At 27.8% G+C, this 25290-nt stretch overlaps 3 protein-coding genes across 5 annotated transcripts in view; 1 reads left to right on the plus strand and 2 right to left on the minus strand.

Annotated features, from left to right (window-relative positions):
- Positions 1 to 25290, minus strand: part of LOC129962395 (toxin CSTX-20-like) — a 385421-nt gene that overhangs the window by 349068 nt on the left and 11063 nt on the right. The gene's annotated exons all lie outside the window — the stretch shown is intronic.
- LOC129962384 (voltage-dependent calcium channel subunit alpha-2/delta-3-like) overlaps positions 1 to 25290 on the plus strand; it is a 452772-nt gene that overhangs the window by 97467 nt on the left and 330015 nt on the right. The gene's annotated exons all lie outside the window — the stretch shown is intronic.
- LOC129962399 (U9-ctenitoxin-Pr1a-like) lies at positions 1397 to 10819 on the minus strand. Its single transcript, XM_056076155.1, has 4 exons — positions 10659 to 10819; positions 6854 to 6974; positions 4179 to 4270; positions 1397 to 1515 (listed from the first exon to the last, which is right to left on the minus strand). The coding sequence occupies exons 1-4, from the start codon at positions 10698 to 10700 to the stop codon at positions 1483 to 1485; spliced, it is 288 nt and encodes a 95-aa protein (XP_055932130.1). The 5' UTR covers positions 10701 to 10819; the 3' UTR covers positions 1397 to 1482.

The raw sequence follows: 25290 nt of genomic DNA on the forward strand, positions 1-25290 counted from the left end.
GATGCTCTTCTGTTAGGGAAAATGCGCTTTATTGACGTAAAGAATTAAATTTCATGTTGTTGGAATTAATAAATGTACTTCTGAAAAAGTATTGTATCTACATCTGTCGAGATTACCTTCTGTCTTACTATGTTTAACAAAATATTTTTGATGCACCGACATTTTCAACAAACAAACGAAACAAAAATGTCTTTCAATTTTCTGAGACTAAACTTGACTGGGATTAGTTTTAGAGGATTCAAACTTTTAGAGTTTTCAATAACATTATATCGGATCATTTAATGGATCGCGTTTTTGAAAACTATCTGTCATCATAGAGTATTTCTCGATGTGACCGTTTTCCTATATTAAGGTAATTCAGAGCTTTATAATTCTGTCAATTTGAATTGCAAAAAAATGTGGAACTTTTTTGTTTAAAATGCTGCTAGGTTAAGAATGCTTTACTAACATTATAAACAAGATCATGGATTTGGATAAAAATACTACTTAATTTTTTCATCAATATATCTATCATTTCCAAAATAAAATATAATTTTATATTTGAGAAATAATATTTTTCCACTAAGAAATATATTTCTATCTGTAACTGTTTAGAAATTAACTACTGTACCCGAATTAGAATGTAATTGCTAGCATTTATTTTACATGTAATCCTTTTGTAAAATACTCATATTGATTTTTGATGATACGAAGATACACAGAAATTTGCTTCATGAATATAAATTACAAGATCAATGAAAATCAGAAGTTTCTGTTCGATTTAATCAATGGAATCAAGGGAAGTGAGATGAAGTGGTATCTGGAATATGTCATTTCTAAGATGGAGAATATGAAACATCCGCTCATTTCATTTTTGCACTTATTATTTACTCATTTTTTTCCATTATTCTATCAAAGAAAAATATATATATTTGTCCGATATGCGAATGAAATAAAATCGGATTATTCTCTCATAAGAAACAAAGATGAAGATATTAGATTTCAGCGCTTATTACAAATCAAAATAAGATTAATTTTTTAAAATAAATGTCTTTGAAAAGTTAACATTATTGAGAAATAATGTAAAAAAAAAAAAAAATTAAATTCTTGAGGAAGAAAATAATATTTGTCCTGATATAATTTTTTTGATATCAATTTAAATGATGTTATAATCACATGACAAAGGTTACTAAGCAAGTCATCTAATACCTGCATCTTATCTAATGCTATATTAAATGATTCGCTATAAACTGCGCAGTCGATTCTAAAATTAAATCGGCACTAGGCACTGGTGCTGCGTTACGTAACTCATCACCTCATCGTGTAGTTGTGCAATTCGGTAGTTTCACTATTTCGGGCGGCAAAACAAATCATAATAGTGTGGTAAAAAACCTGATAAAAGAATACAAGAGACTGATTGTTTTTTATATTTTAATTTTCTTCAGAAACATGATTTCATGCTCAGAAATACTCCAACTCCGACAGGGAGAGTGATGCTTGTCTTCAGTTTTTAACGCATTTAATGCTTCCCATTGTCTAAATAAAGAAGAAAAAAATGTTAGAAATTATGCATACACATTTGATATAAATGTTGACTTTTATATGAGAAGGTATTTTTAAAATCGAAAATAATGCAATCAGTAATATGTTTTTATGTTTGCAAATAGATACTGTACTGTTATTCTTCCATTCAAAACATATTTCGTTAATATTTTATACAATGGAATCCATAATGGCTTTCATTCCGGTAAATATTATATATTTTTTAAAAAATAATATAATATTTACCGGAATATATTCATTTTTCTTCTGGTCATTGTAAAAGAATTGAAAACATAAAAAAAATTATAGTAAAATATTTCTGTTAAAGAGTAAAAACAAAATACTTGATTACCTAAGGAAAAAAATAGAATCTAAAAGAAAACTATTTTTCTATAAGTTTTCAAGTATAATTGAAATAATTGTTCATATGGCGTGAGGGCATTAAGCAACAATTGTATCCTAATTCTATCAAATTCATGGTCCTAGCTCGCATTAATCATATACAAATATCATATACAAATTCAAAAAGTAATGTAAATAAAAACTATACATTCTAACCAGTTGATTTATTTAAATATCACTTTCTTTACAGATTGATGGGTCATTAACATAAATCCCAAACAAAATAACCCACAGATTCCTTTTACTGATATAAAATCTAAAATTAGTTAAATTTCTCTCACACTTTCTAATAAAAGAGCTACCCCCCCCCTAGACACAGAAAACTGTAGACTTTGAGCAAGGCCGTAACTGTGTGAGTTCACAGGTGTTTTTTTTTTTTTTTAATTATTATTTTCAGAATCCTGCTTACAGTGTAATAGAAAAATATGAATGTGCATTAAAAAAAATTTTCGATGGATTTAAACCGAAACATAACATATAATTACAATTTTAGTAGCATGCTAAATGTCATTTATTAAAAGAATTGTATGCCTGAATGATTTATTTTGCATACATGCGAAAGTATAAACCGACAGACAGTGTACGCTTCAAATTTGGATCAAAATGAATACAAATGTACACATTAGATATTAAATCTCTGTACTGAATTTCATTTGCCTGTCGTTTCGTTTTTGAGTTATTGCATTTGCTTGAGTGAGTTATTGCATTTGCTTGAGTTATTGCATTTGCTTGAGTTATTGCATTTGCTTGAGTGAGTTATTGCATTTGCTTGAGTTATTGCATTTGCTTGAGTTATTGCATTTGCTTGAGTGAGTTATTGCATTTGCTTGAGTTATTGCATTTGCTTGAGTGAGTTATTGCATTTGCTTGAGTTATTGCATTTGCTTGAGTGAGTTATTGCATTTGCTTGAGTTATTGCATTTTCTTGCGAAAGTACATAACGACAGATTGTCAATCTCTTGACGAATGAGGTTCTAAAGTTTATAGGATTGGATACTTTGGATATTAAATCTGTATCAAGTATTACCTATCTCTACCTGCAATCGGGCAGCCTGACACACAGACTTCCTACGAATGGGCATCTTTCAAAGTTTAATAGAAATCTACACATTTGTATAAAAACCATGTATGCAATTATACATCCTGGCCGAAGCGTTATTAGTCATTATGTTCACAGATAAACTGGTATAACTCTAAAAATGCACTTTTCCAACATGGGAATGCCTGAAGTACGGATTTGCCAATATCTCGAGTTCGAATGTTTTGACGATTACAGTATTTTCTCTTTGCATATTTCGTATACGAGGAATTGAAAATTCTTATCGGAAATGATTTTTAAAAATATCTCCTTATACTGTTTCACATATGCAGATAAAAATAAGGAATTAATCTTAGCAATACTTAAAGCAAAGAACGCGCCAAAATATGTCAGAAATAATGATTATCTGATGTGCATTTGGAAAATTCCACGAATAAGTAATAACATTATTCTTTCATCAAAAATGGTCATTATCCTTTTTAGAGTTTGTGGTACATTAAGCTTTCCGATTAATTTTTCATAACGCTCTGTCTATAACAGTTAGTTTGGCTTTTTTCCAGCTAATTCATCAGACTTCTTTTTATTCCTCATTTAATGAATCACTGTGGCTTTCTTCTTTCCCCACCAAAAAAAAATGTTTTAGTTCAGTATCCAAACTTGCAATTAATATTCAAATTAAAAGCAGCATTTGGGGTATAATGTCCATTTATGGAATATTTTTGCAAACCTCTAACATTCAATTTTCATTATATGTACTATTTAAATCAATTTTATTCACAATTCTTCATAAACAACGTTTTGGGAACTTCATGTTTTTAAAATTTATTTTCTGTTTCTGAAACGATTTTCTACATATTATTTTCACAATTAATTCATTCTTAAAGTATTTGATTGTAATACTTCATAAGCGTAATCTGTAAAATAAAATCGCGCATGCTATTTTTAAATATAATTTTCTATTTTATAATTTTACACTGTAAGAAAAAAATTTAATGCAATGGGATTAGAGATATTTTACGGTCATTTTAAACCTTTATTGCAGAAAACTTTAATTTTCTTTTAAAGGTTTTTCCATCTTAGAATTGTATAAAAACGTTTCTTACAACATTTAAGCAAAAAAAAAAAAAAAAAAAAAAAAAGAGAGAGAAGAGAAAAAAGCATTAGAAGTTATTTGAAAATTATATTCCATTTTGAAATTCGATTTCTATAAGATTACCTTTCCTGCATTATCACATTTCAAGCCATCTCTGCAAGGGCAGTAGAGAAAATATTTACCAGTGTCCGGCTGGCCTGGATCACAAGCTTCCCCTATGAATCAAAATAAAATATTTTTAAGGCATGTTTATCATTCTAGATAATGTAAAAAAGTTGCTAAAAATTACTAATCATTTAATAAAGAAACAATATGTGATGTTGATATATCTATTCATAGACAAAATGGTTTAAATGGTTAGAATTAGGATTAAATTATTGACAAAATTATCATCCCTATTACTTCATAAATTTAACTTTTAACTGATAACTTTAGCTTTTAACATTAACTTTTGAAATTCTACTTAACTTCAGTATAAGTGATATAATATACATGATTCTGATATACAAGTTAACCCTTTGATCGTTTAATGAGAATTAATACTATTTAAACCAGACTGACTTACAGAGCTTTTACCATAATTAAATATACAAAATTGGAGCCTTTGCTTTAATCTTGGGACCATAAATAATTTCTAAATTGCTAGAAACAGGCATATATTTTATTCTAAGTGGTATAAGGGATAATATTTTGTGTTTTATTAGACAATTAATTTTAAAAATGTTAGAATTTTTATATACTAGCGACCGACTAATTCTCTGGGAATATTCCTATATTTGGTTTCAGTTAAATCATTTAGATATAGCTTCATGCTAACATTCCATAAAACTGTCAGACATAAAAACCCTGTTATTTTATTTATCCTACTGAAATCAAATTTATTATGCACGTGAACTTTTCTAATGGAGATAGGTCCATGACGCTATCCATCATAACGCTATTAAAAACTAAGTATCTGGTTCAGTTATCTTCTAAAGTCTATCTTGTAACTTTACTTTTTTATTGGTCTTGTAAACTATACAGATAGAATCAACCTTCTTTAATATTTTACAAAGAAAGAAAATCTCTTGATTAAATATCAAATGAAAACAATGAAAATATTTTGATTGTTAGGGGATCAATTTAATACATTGTTGTAAATTAAGCAAAAGAATAGTCTTAAAAAAATGACAAAATTCAGGAAAAAGTTTCATGACTATTAAATTGATATCTTTAAAGATATATAGATATATATAATTTGAAACGGTGTGAAATTCATTTTTGAGAGTGATATTTCCCGATATTATAGGGGGAAAAATACAAAATACAGCTTAATTTTTAATTAATTAGTTTGAAAACAATCCCTCCGAGGTGTACATTCCTATCCTCATAGGTATATATATATATATATATATATATATATATATATATATATATATATATATATATATATATATATATATGTGTGTGTGTGTGTGTGTGTGTGTGTGTGTGTGTGTGTGTGTGTGTGTGTGTGTGTGTGTGTGTGTGTGTGTGTGTGTGCGAAATTTGGTAGCTGTTGGTCAAATGGTCTAACCTGTACAGAACCAATATATACATACATACACACTTTCTTCTTTATTATTAGTAGAGATAAAATCATATATCCTTTGTTTTATTAATTATTTATATACATATTCTCTATCCTATAAATTATATTAATTAAAAGTTTCGTATTATATTAATTTTTTTAACCAAAAAGGTTGTGTTTCTTCTGTAACTGAAACTAAGTTACGAAGCTTTGAATTTTGTTATTTTAGAGTAGCCAGCGACTCACAAGATAATACAATATATACTAATTGGCAGATCTTCCTCTTGTCTGCCTATGAAATGGTTTTAAATGTTTAAAATAATTACATTCGAAACTCGAATAATTGTTTCTCGCAGATGAATGAAATTATGTCTTTTGAAAATGTTAATGTGCCTTGAATATTTCTACTAAACATGATTAGTGGATGAGAAAACTGTAATTTCGTTGTCTCATACAACATGAAATCTTTTTTTTTTTTTGTTATTTAGAATATTTTTTCACGTAAAATGTATGCCACTATCTACAACTTTAGAAATTAGCTATTGTACCATTATTAGTATTCAATTCTATAGTTTTTACTCACAATTTAAATGGAGCTTAATACATTATTAACTCTTTGAATCATGTAAATCTAAAAAAAACTAAAAAACAATTGCGTTTCTAAGAATGTAATTTTTTCAAAATTATTTTTGATGTTAGATTGATGTCACACTTCTAAATGTTAATTTATTATTCAAGAGACAATTACTGAAAATCCTAATGAACAGTTGTCTATTATTTAAAAATTCCAAACTATATCGTTTAACTAACACCAAAACAAAACTTGATTAAATTTAACCAGCTTGAATAAAAATTTCATCCTTGATCTTCTTGTAATGAAACTGATTTTTTGTTAACATCTAAAATACATTAAGCCAACAATTTCAATTCTGCAATATCGATTACGTAAATATAAAATGATGTACATAATAGCTGATTATATTAAAAAATGACAATTTTCTATATTTGCATTCAACTGTGAAGTCAAATAGAAACTATTGGTCAAAGATATATAATGAAAACAGTCATTTTGAAAGCAAAATGACTCTATTCTGTTCCTTAGCAATTCGATTACAGATTCAGAAATGTTATGATAAAGAACTGGTGAAGTTTGGTATCCCATTTAACTTCAACATTCTGCGCAGTGTGTCACTCTAGCCAAAATAAATGCCTTTCCGTTCATTTAAAAGTAATTGGAATTCGTTGTCACCTTCTTCAGCGTAATCCTGACACTGTCCTTTGATCCATGGCGAAATTCCTCCAGTGCAGCATTCACCATCGTTGCAATCACTTTGAGAATAGCATCGAGTTCTCTCTCCTAAAGTGGATAGCTAATAGAAGAAAAAGAAAAAAATCATAGGTTGTTTTTTATTGGAATTAAAATACTTCATTGGTGCAAAGCTTAAGTCAATTAATTTTATTAGTTACAGTCATTAAATAACAAGGCAGAGAGTATTACAGCATATATGCAGGAGTGAAATAATTTCTATTAGTAGTTGTTACTAGTGGTGAGAATTGGGGAATCCTTTTCAAAACCGAATAGAAATGACAAAATCTTCAACGGAGGCATAAGAAATCCCCTTTCTCCTAAAATTTTCAAGAACATCAGCAGCAGTGCCTATCAATGTTACTTATTTCGTTCTTCTTCCATTACAAGATTAAATTCCTCATTGAATTTCCAAACTGTGGTCATTGCATAACAGTATCGTGAAACATTAGCAAAGCTCAACAAGGCAATCAAATCAAAATATCTATGGTATTTACGGTATCCGCCTATTGTTCAACACAATTGACACATACACACCAAAAGAATTAACGTCACCTGAAGTTCAAATGCGAAATCCTGATTTGATTCATTTCATCCTATATTACAGATATATCCTCGTTTCATTTATATGTCTTCAATTTACTCAAAAAACATTGCATAACGATTAACTGACTACTCCGACCCACCGGAAGGCCCACGGAAAATCTTGAATGGCCACATCGCCGCAACAGACTCACCCACAGTTCCCGCAACACTGGTGGAAACTATTGTTGAGTCCTAAGGGCCATCACCCGCCATTATACAACCCTTACCTGAGGGAGTATGTCCCGTCATCGATGGGAGAAGAAGCCAGACCCATCTCCCTTTTCATGTACCCACAAGGATGGCGAAGACCGACCACCCTGCCAGAAGCTTCAATTATGAGGCCTCCCCCCCCCGTGGGACATGCAAGGATTGCATGCAGAATTGGTTTAAATAACATTCAAATTATTTCCATATGCATTTTATTTTCCCAACTCATGTCATTATCGATTAAATACTGAACAACTGTGGATAATACTTTTGAGTTTCATGAAAGAATTGATATGAAACGCTGCCTTGCTTCGCTATTTATTGACAGACTCTAATACTTATTTCGCATGGGTTAAGTGACTTTCGATATATTTGGTGATCTTTCCTAACAGTGGGCGATCTTGTATATATTTTGTGTTCGTCTTTCATTTAGGGGTTTTCTTACAAGGGTGAGAATGGTAATTCTGACTTCGCTACTGAACATGCTTACAATCGATTTTTTTAAAAATATTTCTGATGTACGCGTGTTAAATAGATTATTAATGCAGCTACTTAATAAAAATGGATTTAAAGTGTTGGGTGAAACGTTCTTAAAAATTAGGAATACTTTTCTAAAATTGGAATTATTAATATTAATATATTTTATGGAAAAAAAAGTTTAGAAGTCCAAACTTTGCAACGAGAACGATTTACAGGGAATCTGAGAGATGCTTTTGTAATGATAAAAAAAATGAAATAATATTTACAAAATTAAAGATCTTTTAGAATTTAATTATAAATAATAAGGACTACGACAATATGAATAAAAAAATATTATTTGAGAGATCATCGTTCCTAATATGAGATACATGACAGTCACGCCTAACAAAGAATTAATTTTAATATTGGACTCAAAAAAGGTCATAAGGAGGCTTTTTTCGCCAAATTACTGCCAACTATCAAGTTTGTTACTTCGTCAGCAAGGCCAATTTCTGAAAATCCTCAAGTGCAAGAGTATAGTCAAATTTGGTTTTCGCACAATGGAGCAAAATGTATTACTATGTAACCATGTACAACACATGAATTTTGACCATTAATATGAATGGTGTTCAGCTTCCATTAGCCGACATTAACACATACCAATGGAATCAATATAACATTTGAATAAATTCACAACATATGCCAATAGAATCAATATAACATTTGAATAAATTCACAACATATGCCGATAGAATCAATTCACAACACAGGCCAATTAAATCCAATCATAACAATTGGTCTGGTATCAATTCAAATGGCATTATAACCACATAGTAAACTTAATTATCAGTGTTATTGGCGTTTAACTATGCGCTATCTTATGCTATGCTGTAACATCAATTCCATTCTGCTTCAAAAAAATACAGTGTGCTGCAGCATTAAAGGTCTCAATGTGTGTACCTTATTTGTTTCTGTTTCCTTCAAATGATGAAATTATGACTGAGATTTTCAATGGATCGTCAGATATCAATTAAATATATTATTTATCTATCCATATTCAATATAAATATTTTTGTCCATTCATCTAAATACTGAAAAAGATATTTTTAAATTTTAAGTCTGAAGAAATGTTTGAAACTGTGTTTAATTATATCATTTTGTTCGATAAGTGTCGTGATATAATAAGTGCTCGCTATTAAACAGCTCTAAATTGAACTTTAAAAGGAAAGTTCAAAGGTTAATGTTGGAAAATGAACGAATTTTATATCGATATCATTTTGTTCGCTAAGTGTCGTGATATATTAAGTGTCCGCTATTAAACAGCTCAGGAAAATGAAGTATAATTTGATATCGATTCAGTGCATCTAATATCAACATATCGAAAATTTTATCATTAACACGTAGTTATTTTAAAAAGAAAAGTGAAAGTGAAACTTCTACACAAACGGATATATGAATCTGGCAGTTGTTTACATTTACGTTTTTGTGACAAATAACGAATATTTAAAATATGAGCTCAGAATAAATGTTATAACTTCAGAATATGGTGATGAAATTAAAATTGTAGAATAAATAGGATTGAAGAATTAAATATGTAAAGTAAAATAAACGTTGTAAATTCTATAGTAATTCCTTTTTGCTTGCTTTAAAAACATCGACGAATATTACTGAATAATACTTTGTAGTAATATTTTAAAATATCTTTAACTTTTGCCACAGATCTCCAAACTTTTTTTTTATGTTGACAGATACATCGCTCATATGAAGAAAAAAAAAACTATTCCTCGACTCCATAGCTATAAAATAAATAAGGAAATGATTATTAACTAATTATAGATGAAAATAAACTGAATTCACGATATTTATTCTCCAAATTTGAATGAAATATTCGAGATCAACATGAGTTTCTTGACTTTTTCGGCTAAAAATTATTTGTGAAAAAGAGAGATGGAATAAATTGTGAAAGATTTCAAGACAATTTCAAGTCCTATGCAATCAGAATTAAGGAGTAACTTTAAAAGTTTTGATCTACAAGTATTTTTTACTTCAATTTTCTCTGAACATACATAAGGATAAATTTAAAATATTTTCTCTGAACAATGATAACGTGTTAAATATATGTCTTAACTTTTATTCTGATAGTATGAAATAACACAGCATCGGAGTTTAAATTCTAAATAACATGTAAAAAATTTTTTAAACTCCTTTCTGTAAAATGTACTTACGTTGTAACTATATTTTTCCAGGAAGCTTTCTCCATTGCTTTATCAAGCTTTTCTATATTGTTTCGAGCTTTTCCACATTGTTTTAGCATATTAAACTACATATTTAATACGCTAGTACTTTATCGTAATAAATGTTGCATAAAATCATATTACTTGGCACCGTGAATTTGAATCTGCCATGAAAAACATTTTAACACGTGCGCAATAAATATCAGTTCCAACATATTTTTTGCTAACTTACACTAAAGCGATGTATAAAAAATTCAACTTACCACACATAAAGTACCTATCAAATATACAACCAGAATCTTCATAATGTATATGCAAATAAAGTTTCCTATGAAACCTGAATAAATATTTCACTCGCACTAGTTTACCGAGCGGCGGAAAGTGAGCTCGCTGTGAAAAAAGAAAAAATCTGGATGTTCAAGGTGTTGTTATAAAAACAATTACGTTACTATCGCATTATTAAGTTACGTGAGAGCTAAACCAGATGGGATGTTATCTTTCTGCTTCAGTTTTTCAAGTTGGGTATTTTACTGTAGAGATTGTGTCCATTTTGTTTTATTTTCTGATAAAACAATGTCTCAACGTGGATTAACTAAATTACTCCCTTTATTTATGAATTGCACAGATAATGGCTGGTTCGAGTAATTGTTTTTTAACTGTGATAAATGGCGGCAAATAAAGGGTCATGTTTTATACTTGTGCTGGGAGGTATTGTTTCCGTTGATATACAATAGTTTAATAAATGGGAATTGATGGAACGATTGTTATATTTGAAAAAATAATAATAAAAATACTTACAAAACTGCGATAGTATGTAGATCGTTACATTCTTTTACAATTTAATTTTTCAGTTTGAAGGTAGGAATGCAATTTGCATAATATCGTAAAAACGATGCGCATATTATAATAATTCAATAAGTGTTTCGTTTCATTGCAAAAAATAAAAAAATAAAAAAATTAAAATTAAAATTAAAAAAAAACATTATAATTCAATCTGTTCTATTTTTTGTCCATGTAGGGATGGAAGCATTTTTAATTTATTATAAAAAATCTTCAAAATTAGTGTTTATTTTTTTAATTATCACTTAAATTTTTTGTTCTATATTAAATAGAAAATTAATTATGTATCACAAAGTTGAAAAAAATAATCACTTCAAAGAGATCATAATTTTTTAGCAATAATTATATTTTTTTAATTGTATTTTTACATTATTATTTTTAGTAATATTAGTTGAACGTTCGTTAAATTTATGGCAATAATAGCCATCTTTAGCGACCAGTTGGCTCGTTAGAATTATTGGCTACTAAAATTTTATTTAAACATTTTATGTTTCTATATAGCAATGACGTTCTTAGTTATCTATTTTTAAAGTTCCAAATTTTGACAGACCTATAACTTATTTTATTTTTGAAACCTCACAGTATTTTTTTTTTTTTTTGTACTGTGCGTATCCCTAATTTTTTGTCTATATTTTTTACACATTCAATTGTGACACAGGAAAGAACAAAAATATTTAAAAATGTATGTAGTTTTTTTTAAAAAAATTATCACAGCTTGATTCTGAAGTTGAAGCGTAGCTGTAAGTGCAACAAGATTTCAAAAATATTATTTAAACTCATACTGAAATCCACTTTTATGAGAAAAAAATAAGCCAAATCGTATGTTCATCATCAATAATGGAGGAAAAGTCGGATTGAAATATTAGTAGCAACAATGAAAGAGATTTGAGTCTTACTTCACCACTGCAACTTAGTGTTGTAAATATTTTTAATATATTAAATTTTTAAATAGTTTAAAATATTGATTTAAAACAAAACTTACTGCAAAACATTAGTATCGTTTTAAATAGTATATACAGGGTGTTTATAAAGTCCCGGACCCATTTTGATGTTTAATAACTCATAAAATAATAAAGATATAAACACACTTATGACATTTATTGATGGAATAACTCATATATTTTCCTTTTCAGGTTTGAATATTTTTACTTTTGTAAATATCGTCTGCGCGTGTGGTTAATTTCAGATAATTTCATTTTCCAGTCTAAATATCTGTATTTTTCTAAATATTGCCTGCTTATTAATTGCATTTTTCTCTCTTTTGTTTTTGTCAACTATTGAAATGTTATGTTTACTTTTGATGTGTTTGTTCTATGTAGTACTTTTGTATGTGATGTTTTATTCGAGCGGATATTAAGGAGAATGCATACACCACAAGAGAAAGCACAGATTTTATGGTGGTTCATAGAAATGAAATAGATAGTGCAAGCACAGAGAAATTTCAGAAGAATTTACCAAAAAGATCCTCCATCCAAAAACAGCACCTTGCGGTGGAAAAAGAATTTTCTAGAAATTGGAAGTATCGAAGATAAGAAACGTTCCAGACGTCCTTGCACAAGTGATTTTGATGCTGAGCGTGTCAGAGAGACATTTTTACACAATCCTAGTATATCTGTGAGATCAGCGGCAACAGAATTGGATATGCCAATTTCGACGGTGTACAAGGTTATTAAGAAAAAATTAAGACTGCATGCATACAAAGTTCAAATTGTTCAAGTTTTGGAACCGAACGATAGACCTAGGAGGATGGCCTTTGCAATAGATATGCTAAGGAGGATAGAAGATGCTGCTGATTTTTTGAAGAGCATAATGTTCTCCGATGAAGCATCCTTTCATGTTTCTGGCATTGTTAATCGCCATAAAGTGCGCAAATGGCTCTGTGGATGCCGACATGCTTGTCGCTACCTGGCGTGAAATTGACTATCGACTTGATATTCTGCGTGCGACGAAGGGGGCACACGTGGAAGTTCATTGACAATGGTCATGAAACTTTTTGAGTCTATTTAACCATTTATGTTATTAATTTAAATCTATCTTTATTATTTTATGAGTTATTAAACATCAAAATGGGTCCGGGACTTTATAAACACCCTGTATTTCTTTTTAGTTTTAAAGCTCTATAAAAATTATTTTTATGCTTCAAAGAAATCGAAAGTCATCACAAGACACCGCTACAATTTCACTTTGTTTTTAATTAATAAAAATTCTAATTAAAAAAAATAAACATATCACTTTGAGAGGCATATTTTCACCCTCTAAACTATAAGAGTGTCAAAAGTGATAGCTCTAAATGAAATGTCTACCTGCAGAGCGCTGTAGACACGTTCGCAGATGCAGATTTATAATTAGTAGAGACCGAGATAGGCATGATTAAATACCTTTTTACTTTGCAATATAATATATCTTTGAATATATTGCTTTTAAAAATTAGGATCCGAAATAAAATGTTTTTTATCAATTTTCAAATTATGTGAAAAAAAAAACATATGCAATTAAAATTCTGGAAATTCGTATAACAAATATAAGAGATAAACTTCTCATTTATGTAAAAATAGTTGCTCACTAATTGTTGTCTGCTTGTATCAGAACAATACAATTCCCTGCGTTCTAGTGTAAATAACAGACAAAACGCAGAATAGTCTGCGTTTCGTCTTACAAATTCCAGTCTAACTATTTTTGACTCTACTCTTTCTCGTTTTGATTTATGCCAGGGAAAGAATGTGTATCATATTTAATAGAATGAAACAAGCAATGTTTCCAGCTTAAACTCAGAATAAATTAGGAGCTTTCATATCTCTATTTATAAATTATGACATTAAAAAGTCATTTTTTTTGTTATAGAATTTGTACAAAATCTGAGTTTTTAGAAGATGAAGTCTTTTAAAAAAAATTTTATTGCTTAATGTAAGAAAAGGTTAAAACTTGTATCTAATACATTTATTATTTTTAAATAATAAATAGCTGAGTAAAAAGTGAAGGAATTATTATAATGCCTTATTAAGATGTTTATAATGAACTAACTCTAATTAATTTGTTATGAATGAATTATCATATTGTGCTGTCAGATTATTATAAATAAAACACTACTAGATAATTTAATTAATTTTATATACAGAAATATATTGCACAAATTTTATAGGATATATTAATATATTTAACCTCATATCCATTCATTTACATCAATCAATATGAAAATTAATTTCTGTATGGCGTTTTTTATTCAATCTCTCTGTCCCTATCTCTGCTGTGTTGAATTCCGTATAAAATTGGATAGTGAATTCTCGTTATGATAGGATTTTTTAATCCATCTTAAATTGCTTAGCATTATAACTAAATTAGAATTATACAATCGAGAAATATCTGTCAGCTTATGGATTTCAGGTTTACTGTTGAAATTTTTTATCCAAATTGGAATACAACAGTGCATTATTCTGGAGATTACTTATAAAGCAGCATTATAGTTTTTCCTGTAAATTGTTTTAGACTGCTTTGTTTCAAAATATGTTTTGAATTAGAAACTCTAGTTGGAGACTTTCGTACCTTAAAATTACTAACACTATTGAATTTTAAGAATACGAAACGGGAATTTTACATTTATGGTTATTTTTCATTAATTTATGTTTTTTTTTAAATTCATTAACCTCATAAAAATACGTTTTTAATATTAGTTTTTTTAATTTTAGTTAAGAATCATAATAAAAAACAGTAAAAGTATTTTTAAAACATTAAGAATTATTTGCATGGATGCAATAAAAATGATTTATTTATTTATCTATTTATTGAAAATTTACAAACTTTTTTCCATCGATGCCTCCATAGAAAATTTAAACCATGCAAATACTTTTATTTCTTGTAATAAAAGCAATAACTAAAAGTTTTTAACGAGCAGGCTTAAGAATAATAAATGCCAAACTAATTTATTGTAAACTAAAAATTTCTTGAAAATCATAATCTGTGTTGCAATCAGATTCTTTTAAGATAATCATGCATGCACTTAGTAAATTTCAAAATTCGCATGCACTCAGTAAAAATCAAATTTTTTTTTTCATTCCCTGATATGAATTAAAAAAATGAGGTTTGCAATGTTGATTCACAATCTTTATAGGATGGATTTAATGAATTTCACAAATCTTTTATTTCAAAATCTGCCCTTTGAATACAAAATAAAAATTCCAATATTTCGGATGTAAAATTAATTATTTCCATTGCAAAAAATGTATTTACCACGTAGCATTCGTTGCCTTTCTTAACAGCTACCACAATTTTTCCTAATGCTGCAAAAGGTAGTTAATTAAAAAAAATTATTTCTAAAAATCTTTAATCTCTTGCTGTTTAATTGTTCTTGATGCAAAATGAACTGAAACTTGTCATCTTTTATGCATTAAATAATTTCTTAAAAAATCCTCATTGAAGCAATATTATTTGACGTTTTAAAAAATTTAGGGATAGTATGTGTACCTAATCATTTTTATTGATTTCATTTGTTCAATTGTGAGATTTTAGATACGTAACTACTAGGATAATGTTTCTTATTTTTATCTTTAAAATATTTTATCATAAGTACTTTTTATTAAGTGCCATACAGTGGGGTGTAAAATATACAACTGAAATTTTTAAAGATCTTTTCCAGGCACTTAGTCACTCTTAAAACAAATAGCTGAATGAAAAATAAATTTCAAATAGCTTAATATTTTTAAAAACATTTTTTGAATATTTTTCTAATAAATATGATAATTATAATCATTTAAATTTTTAGTTTTGTGGCGATCGAAAAATGTCTATAACATTTCAACAAAAGTTTTACATTCCTTAATCTTTAATTATTGTGGTTTAATTCTAATGCGCATTGATTCTAATAACGAAGTCATGTGCATCATACATTTAAATGCGTATTTAGGTGTCATAATTCGTTAGTGATGGACCTTTTGATTTTCATTATCTGCAACATGACTGTTGGCAAGCATTTAATATTAGTATTTTTAAGAGACAATGATTTTATGAAAACCATGACATGCAAAAAAATTTATTGATATAAACATATATAATTTCTGAACTATTTAGTAAAAACTTATCTTTTTTATGTGTTTAACGAGCATATTGATTCTATATACAGAAATTCATAAGCAAAACTGATAAGAGCGCTTTTTAGATCTATCAATCCGCAAGAATTGAACTTTACGATAATTAAAATTCATTAATTATTATTAATGTTTTTTAAATAAATAAATAAAAAATGTTAGTTTATTACTTAAGAAAATTCAGTAATCCAACTCGACAAATGAACTGAAATGATACAAATTTTACTGCTTCATTAGATTTCTCTTGAGATTTTTTCCCCTTTAAAATTGATTTTCAACAACTTACGACACTTTCAGGATGATGGATTATCAAAATTTTCAAATTTGTTCTTTCTTTTGTTTGGAAGTTGGGAAAATTGGCGGTTAAAATAAGTTGACAGTTTAGTCGAATGATGGATAGGCTAAGTTAAATATTATGAGTGCGTCATGAATTGTTAATGTATATTTTATATTAAACTTTTTCACTTTTGCATGCGCTTCAACACAAAATAAAATAACATATATGATATTTTATTTTTAAATTATTATCAAATTAACCCGAAAAATATGAAAATTAAAGTTTGCGTGAAAAATACTTAAGAAATTTCAATTAAGGCGATTAAAATTTTAAATAATATTTAAATGCTAAATTTTATTTAAAACGCACTTTCAAAATACTTTTTCAGTATATCTATCATAAGCATAAAAAATACATTTTGAATTATGTTTTAAAAATTTATCAATATTATTTTTTTATCTGGAATTTTTTTAAATAATTTCTTTCTTGAGTTAGCTGATAACATCATGTTATAAATATGTAAAAAAAAAACAAATAAAATAAAATAAATGCTTTTGATCTAAATCTAATTGTTTTTGTGAAGAGAAATTTCCTTTTTTTTTCGTTATGTACATATATAATATTTAGTTATTTCTCTGTCAATATCAAAAATTCTTATCTTGATTTGCTTTACATGGGTTTCAGTTGTATTTGTATCTCAGAAAAAAGACTTTATTTTCGAATACCATTACATTTTCTACTGTCAGTAAGTATAATGTGTTGCTATATTTATTTATTTCACATTATGTAGAAGATTTAGTGTTCCTATTCTACTTAAAAGTCGTCATAAATAATAAATGATCAAGTGGTTGAGTAATGTGTTTTACCAAAACATTTAACCTATTTTAATTTTATAAAGAGTTAAGAATTCGTGCTATTTTTCTTCTACCGAATCTAAGGACCCTTTTGGTAATATTTGTATACTTTTAACAAACTCAATTTGCGTCATGTTTGTAAAGAATTGAATTTCATGATCATTTTTTTTCTCTCTCTCCTTAATATGCATAAGCAATTTTTACAATACTTTAAAAGTACATTTGACTATATACAATTATTACATATTCAGAAAACTAAATTTACTCTTAATAAGTTAATTTAATTTCATGCCATAAGTGTCAAAAAATTATTATTAATTTTTTTTTCCATTTGCTAGCCACTTACGCCTTTGATTATAAATTTTGGAAAAGAATATTGGTTTCAAGATTCCATGATATTTATAATCATGAATTAGATGTTATCCGAAGGATTAGAAATAGTTAAATAAAAATAATTCTACTTCTTAGAACAATAATAAAATTGTGTTTTAAAAAAACTTGATTTTCCTCCTGAGTATTATTCTTTTTTCTTTTCGAACAATCTCACCCAAGAGAAAATTATTTATCTTCGTAATTACGAAAGTTAATTCAAATAATTTTAAACATACGCAATTCTCCCAAGTTTTACGTTTAAGAAAAGAAATTTAATTATAATCAAAATACTGAAAAGATGATGTTTCATATGAAATATTAAAGGATTTTTAACTTAAACTCCAACGCACGTCCATGCGCATAGAATCGTGAAGATTTCTATTCAGGGATGAGAAGTCACAGGAAGAAACAGCTAGTTTTGCCAGTTTTTAAGAAAGCATTAGAGGAAAAAAAGAATTTGCAATTGATGATTAGCAAAACAAAAACACTTAGCCGCAACTCAAAAGCATACAGTGCCAAAAGGAAAATCTTGTATACAGGTATACAAATCTTGTACACAAATGCAAAACTGAAAATGAAATAAAAATAAAGGCGGACAAAAACCCCAAACAAAACAAAGACTTAAAGTAAGCGTAGAAGCAAAAATAGTACCGGAAAAAAAAATAAAGGCATAAAGAATAGTATAAAATGATATATATGTTAGAAATTTTGTGTAAGATATACATTGGGGATATATTTTAAGAATTTAGATTAAAAAATATTCGAATAAAAATGCCAGACAAAGTGTAAAATGACCGACGTTTCTTTTAAAATTTAATACATATGTTACTATGAAAGATCGAAATAAGAAAATGTTAATATTCTCACGTGAATAACGACACTCTCATCCGGTGAATATTGACATTCACCTGATGAATATAACGAATATGTGATTGCTGACTTCACCGGGAAATGTCGACATTCGTCAGATATCAGTCCTTCACAGTAAAGCATATTACTATGAAATTTTAGCATTTTTTCCATGAGAAAAGACGTTTTTACAAATAGCTTTTACGGACAACTTTAGGGCCAAAATGCCTTAACTTGACCCTTTTCTAGCTTTTACGACAAAAATGAAAGACTCGGAATATTCTAGAATCTTGATGATAATTCTATTAGGACTCGAATTCCACTGTTTGTTCTAGAACATGGAAGTAAGGAAAAATGGAAGAAATTAGTAATGAGTGAGTTTAAGGTTTGATAGGATTTTAAGGGGGTGATAAGTGAATTCTCCCTACGCGTTTCGTGCTGTCCCGATAGATTAATGACGATTTGTTGCTTCTGTGTTGTTGAAGTAATGTTTTATACACGCGTTTATTACTTGTGTTTCGTGTTTTCGTTTCGAATAAAGTACCGTCATTTATACTGAACTCCGTAACAAAGCTCTATTTCTTTAAAGCAAATCATTTAAAACGGTTCGTTGTATTTTCAAAACGTGAAAGAGTTCTAGAAATGGAAATAAATTCAAGGAGATTTAAACATCCACCCTCTGTGGAGATCTTTGATAAGGTAAATGTTGGAGACGATGGTTAATATCCTTTCTTATTTAAACACACCGTGAAGTGAGAAAATCTCTAATGAATCAAATGATTTCTTATCCTGATAAGAGGAATTTGACTATTCTTCAATAAAAATCTATATCTCTATATTTTTATAACTAATTTCTCACCAAGATCTAATCATTAAATTAAGATATCAATCAAATAAGAAAATGTATATTGAACAAGACATCGGTGGCTTATCATTTCCGAAAAAAGTAAAACGTTTCATAACCCATAAAAAAATAATCATCGAAAACTAAAATTATTGAAAAAGAAAAAGGTTATCTCTCTAAAATTTACTATAAAATCTGACGCGGCAAGAAATCTAAACTGCTCAAAAAATATATGTGGAGATGTTTTGCTGCAGTAGATGAATTTCAGTATTCTGTTGTCGTTCGCAAAGGCCGTGACTAGAATTGAATGCTGGATTGTTTCACTGTATTCTGAGAATTATTTTCTGTTTTGGGGGATAGCTATCGTTGTTTTCTGGTTTTCATCATGCAGCAAAGAGACGGTGAATGAAAGTAAAATAGATTTTTAAAAGTAAAGTTTCGTTGGCTTCCAATCCGTGTGGATAAAGTCTGTTTGGATGAAAGGTTTCCAACTATTTTTATTTGAGTTTCTGCACAGATATGAAAGTAATTATTGTATAAAATATGTCAGCTGAAACATCATTGATCTAAGAATCATAAAACATTTCAAATCGGAATTTAAACTAGATGTAATGAATAATATTTCAGAATTTGAAAAGAATTATTTGTGTCACAGCCAGAACTACAGAATTATTTTATTTATCTTACATTACTTAGAAGAAAACTACTGTCAAATCTCTGAAAATATTTTTTTTTTCTCCAAAACTAATTAAAGTGGCGAAAAAAGTGTTGATGTATTAAAGAAAATCGAACGTTTTAATTTGAATTTAAAAACTCGTAGTTAATGTTTGCTGTTATTTTAATTAATTGGTTATTCCTTGTTTCTAAAAAAAAATTAACTTTCTACACATCAGAATTTTTAGTACATACCTTTTTTAAAATTCTCTATATTTGGCATAATTTAAATTAGAAAAGTAAAAATCATGTCTAGAAAATATTTACTTTCATTAGAAAAATTTGAGCATTTTTCGTTAAATATAGAGTTTATTTTACTTACGATCCCTTTTGTTAACTTAATCATTATTTCTGATTTTCCTCCATGCATTCAGTCAAACAAAACTTCCGAATACCAGGACTCGCATATATTTCAGATGTCTCGCGAGAACAATGATTTATTGTATTACTGAAATACTTGCTATTCAGTGTCAATGGACTTCATTCAGTTGAAAGAATCACACTTCTGTCGAAAATCATTGAAAAATGGATCAATTAAGTTGTTTGAAAAATATACTGCGCTAAAAGTTAAACAGTTAGTAGAATGCATGGTTTTATTTTAATAAGTAGATTACTTTGAAAAAGGATATATAGAATAATATAAAAGATATTAAGGATATAAAGGATATTATTACTCATTAAATGTGAACCACACACATCGAAGTAGGATTTGTAGAACGAAACAAGCTGAAAGACATGTTTTATGCACCGAAAAATAAAACTTTATCATTAAAAATATTTCATGAGACTCTTTCTTCCATGTTTAATAAACGTCAAAATCAAGCAAGAATCGGATCATGATTTTATAAATAAATTTAAAATAACCTATTCATTTATCCCTATTATATATATATATATATATATATATATATATATATATATATATATATATAAAGAGAGAGAGAGAGAGAGAGAGAGAGAGAGAGAGAGACAGAGAGGGAGACAATTTTATACTATCATCCATTTTTTGTACTCTTTATTGATCAATCCAACGTATTCGGGCAAATAAGAGATGACGACGCTTCATTTACACGACAAAAAGAAACGTAAGTAGCAATTTATAGGCGAAACTGTATAAAACAGCAATTGAAGGAATCAGCAACATAAAAACAGAAAATTGTCAATAAACGTTCGCAACAGTGCAAAGCACCCGAAGTTCCAATTAGGGATTTCGTTCAACGACTCGCTTGAGCTCAACTAAATTGTTAATTGATTGACTGCGCTTTTTATAGCTCTCTATGCAGGATGTTAAATATTATAGAAGAAACACTGGAGCTCCCATCCTTTCCTCGTATAATGGAACTATGGCCAGGATCTCGAATAATCTGAGTCTTTCAATTTTGTTGCCAAAACCATCACCAATACTGGGAATTATTAACTTAGTTTCCATTCAGTACCCATTATTGTATCAATAAAACTAACTGCATAGAAAACAATGTTACAATTTCGTAACAATATAATGGGAAAATTATTAAATCTAGTTAGTTACATTTGAAAAAGTACATTAATAAAGTTTATTTAATATAAAGTATTACCGTCTACTTCTAAGACATATCACTTTCTCTAACAGCGAATAAGGGTTTTTAAATTTTACATTTTGTCTCAATTTAATTTTGAATAGCAATTTTATTTTTCGTTACTTCTAAGAACTTCATGTCTCACATGAGCTCATTGAATTTTTTTTATTGTTTTTGATTATGAAAAAGCCTGTTTTCTGTTGATCTCTATATATTGCTTGGTGTTGATTAGATTTAGTATTAATTACATCCCGTAATGCGCAACATGATGTCTATTTTCATGTTATTAAGGAGAACTCTGAAAATCCGTTACAAGATGTAATTTGTTATTTCTTAATAAATGTTAACTACAAAATTCCAAATATCATTTGTGTAACTAAAAAAAAAAGAACAAGAAGTAATTAAACAAAAGGACAGCAACAGGAAACCTAATATCAAACTCTTTATAAGAGAGTATTTATATATGGATGAATATAATTAATTTTATAAATAAGTTGTGGAGAGATGTAAGTTTTTTTGTAATTCTTAATGAATAAAATAGTAACATTGAACAGTAAATGTTATCTTAAAAAATACAGCAATAGCAAATCAAGTTTGTTCAAAAAATTTCCTAATGTACTAAAAATTTCAAATCTAAAACGTTTGTTTACCAGTGGCCAATTATATCAGTAATCACTGAAATTTTAAACAAAGAGTATAATAGACTTGAAAAATTTCTTTGAAAAATATGCAGGTAAATACGTCAGCTAAGATCTGCAGGGGGGGGGGACTTTCCTCCTGTATGGATTGGTCATGTTTTTCAATTATTACATTGAAGAGAATATAGACGAAAACATTCTGTAAGTATTTCTAAGATCCTAATCCCAAATGAGTGAATATGGTTAGCTCCTGATGACTATCACCAGTCATGGTACAGCTCTTACCGTAGGAAGAATAAACGGGTATCGGCATTCCCTTGGAGTTTAACGGAACCTAAAATTTATCATTTCACCCAGTTTGGTGCTAGAGATAGAATTTGGGAACCTTTTAATATATTCATTTTGTTGAAACGTCATTCAGCAAAAATATGTTATGTAAGTAATAAATTTCTAATCTTGCTTGGTTTGCACTCCTAATCAAATTAAAGAAACAGCGTTTTCTTTTATAGATGAATTACCATCTTGTCGGGTATTCTTATTTTTCATATAATAAAATCTTAATTTAAATCATTTACCCTTCTAATGAAACTGAGAAAGGTAAATTAATTTTCTGAAACTGCAAGACATTTATTCTTTCGCCTTATCAAGAATTCTTGTCAACTGCATAGTTTACTATTCCAAGTTGTTCTAGTGCATATTTTAATTAGAAATCATGTTGTAAATTGTTTAATATAACGAGACTTCGCAAAAATGTAGGAAATTTTCAGCTGCCTTCATTTGTGTTTGGCAGTAAAAATAGTAATTAGATGCCCCTCTCTGTGACAGGTAAATACGGCAATAGACAGGTACCGTTTATCGGCAAACGATTATTAAGAATTTTATTTAGATTGCCATTTGAATTTGATTAGAAATGTGAGTATAAATTATTTTCGGTTTATTACTGATTGTAAGAAATGTATCTTAAACGCATAAAGAGGGGATAATGAGACAGTTAAACTTTCTCTTTACTGTAATATATGAACTGAACTGTTAACAAATTGAATTTATTTTATTTTTGATTAATCCGAAAACTTAGCAGATGTAAAAATTTCAAACGATTTTACATTTAAATATTATCGTTTATTATTGACATTTTGACTGTCTTAAAAAAACAAATACTCCGTACGATTATAAACGCAGCCGCATCATGTACGTTTTTACCATTTTTGATTGCATAAATTAATTTTTTAAAAAAACGTTTCTCTTTTGATGCTTTATCTAGGAATTTTTAAAAAATATTTTCCCAAACTTGAATTAGTAAAAATATTTTGTCGAAAAAAAATTATGATGATGCTAAATCAATTAAAAATTTTATGTTCAAATTTATTTTTATGATTAAAAAATTTAATCAATTATACAATATTACTTTGGACATGATGGTTATGTTTAATGCATACATACTCGTATTATTTCGAATCAAATATGATTACAAAAATTGTTAAATTCCATTCATCCATCAAAAATATTTTCTAAAATATTTTCAAAAGCACTTTTTCTAACTTTATTTAGGATAATTCACCGAAAAAAAATTATGATCGTGCTAAATCAATAAAAAAATTTATTCCTGATTAAATTATACAATATTACTTTGGACATGTTGATTATATTTGAGTTTATAAATATACTCGTATCATTTTGAATAAATATGATTGATGATGAATATGAAAATCTTTAAATTATCTTATATTCATCCATCATTAGTAATTCATCAAAAATTTTTTCAAAGTTGATTTAGTAAAGATAATTCATCGAAAAGAAAATTATAATAATGCTAAATCACTAAAAAATTTATATATCACTAAATTTTTAATTGATTTAGCAATTATTAACTGCTGAATCAAATAGTAATATGGACAATATGCTAATATCGTCTAGTTCTCAGTCATGCTAATATTTTCTAGTCTCAGGTTCAGCATTTATAATAATATTCAGTAATCTCTGTATGTATGAAATAAGTTAAGTGTTCCGCTAAACAGTAAATAAATTTAATTTTTGTTAATTTGTTACATTTGCATTTTTGCAAGCTGCTGTATTTTTATTTTTGTCTTTAGTTCAGAGTTTTCATTTTGTTCTGAAATTCGGAATTTAAGATAAAAAAATTTTCGCATTTACATCTCACGAAAATTTAATAACATTTTTATTGTCATTGTATAACTCATATTTTTATTAATCATGCAATACAAATGCGTTTATTTTTTTAATATAATCAGTAGAATACATATCATAATAATTTATATTTAATTGTGTCATTTTTTTATTTAATCGGCATTGCATAAAGGGGAAAATTATATATTGATGCTGAATAATTGTTACGTTTTTCATTCCGTTGAATATATTATAGTATAAAAAATGTTTTTAAAATGTTTATATTATCAAATTGATGTAATTTTTTATTAAATTAATCTCTTATTTTTCTTTCTTCCTAGGTAAGTTTGCTGTTTCTTTTCTGAAATTCAATGACGAGGGGGCGTAGTTTTGATTCGACCTGATTTTATGTATAGCTATCGTTGAACTTTGAAGTCGGTAGACTAAGTGAGATTACATTGATTTATTTTTATTAATATGCCTATGTCTTAAAAAAAACTTGAACTCCTAAAAAGTGACACATAAATGATGTTATAGTTCTTTTGGTAAAGCTGACGTTTTAACCTTTTTTTTTCTTTCTTTTTTTTTTATAAATTTAAAAATGAGATTTGTAGTATTAATTAATAAAATTTTCTTCCTGTTATCAAAATCGTTTGCAGGCTTTAAAAATTCATAATTATTATGCATAACAGTAAATATTGAAATTTCATATAATTTTAAATCTTTATTAAGATTAAATTAATATTAAA

The sequence above is a fragment of the Argiope bruennichi genome, chromosome 2 (assembly GCF_947563725.1).
Source record: "Argiope bruennichi chromosome 2, qqArgBrue1.1, whole genome shotgun sequence".
Taxonomy (NCBI): domain Eukaryota; kingdom Metazoa; phylum Arthropoda; class Arachnida; order Araneae; family Araneidae; genus Argiope; species Argiope bruennichi.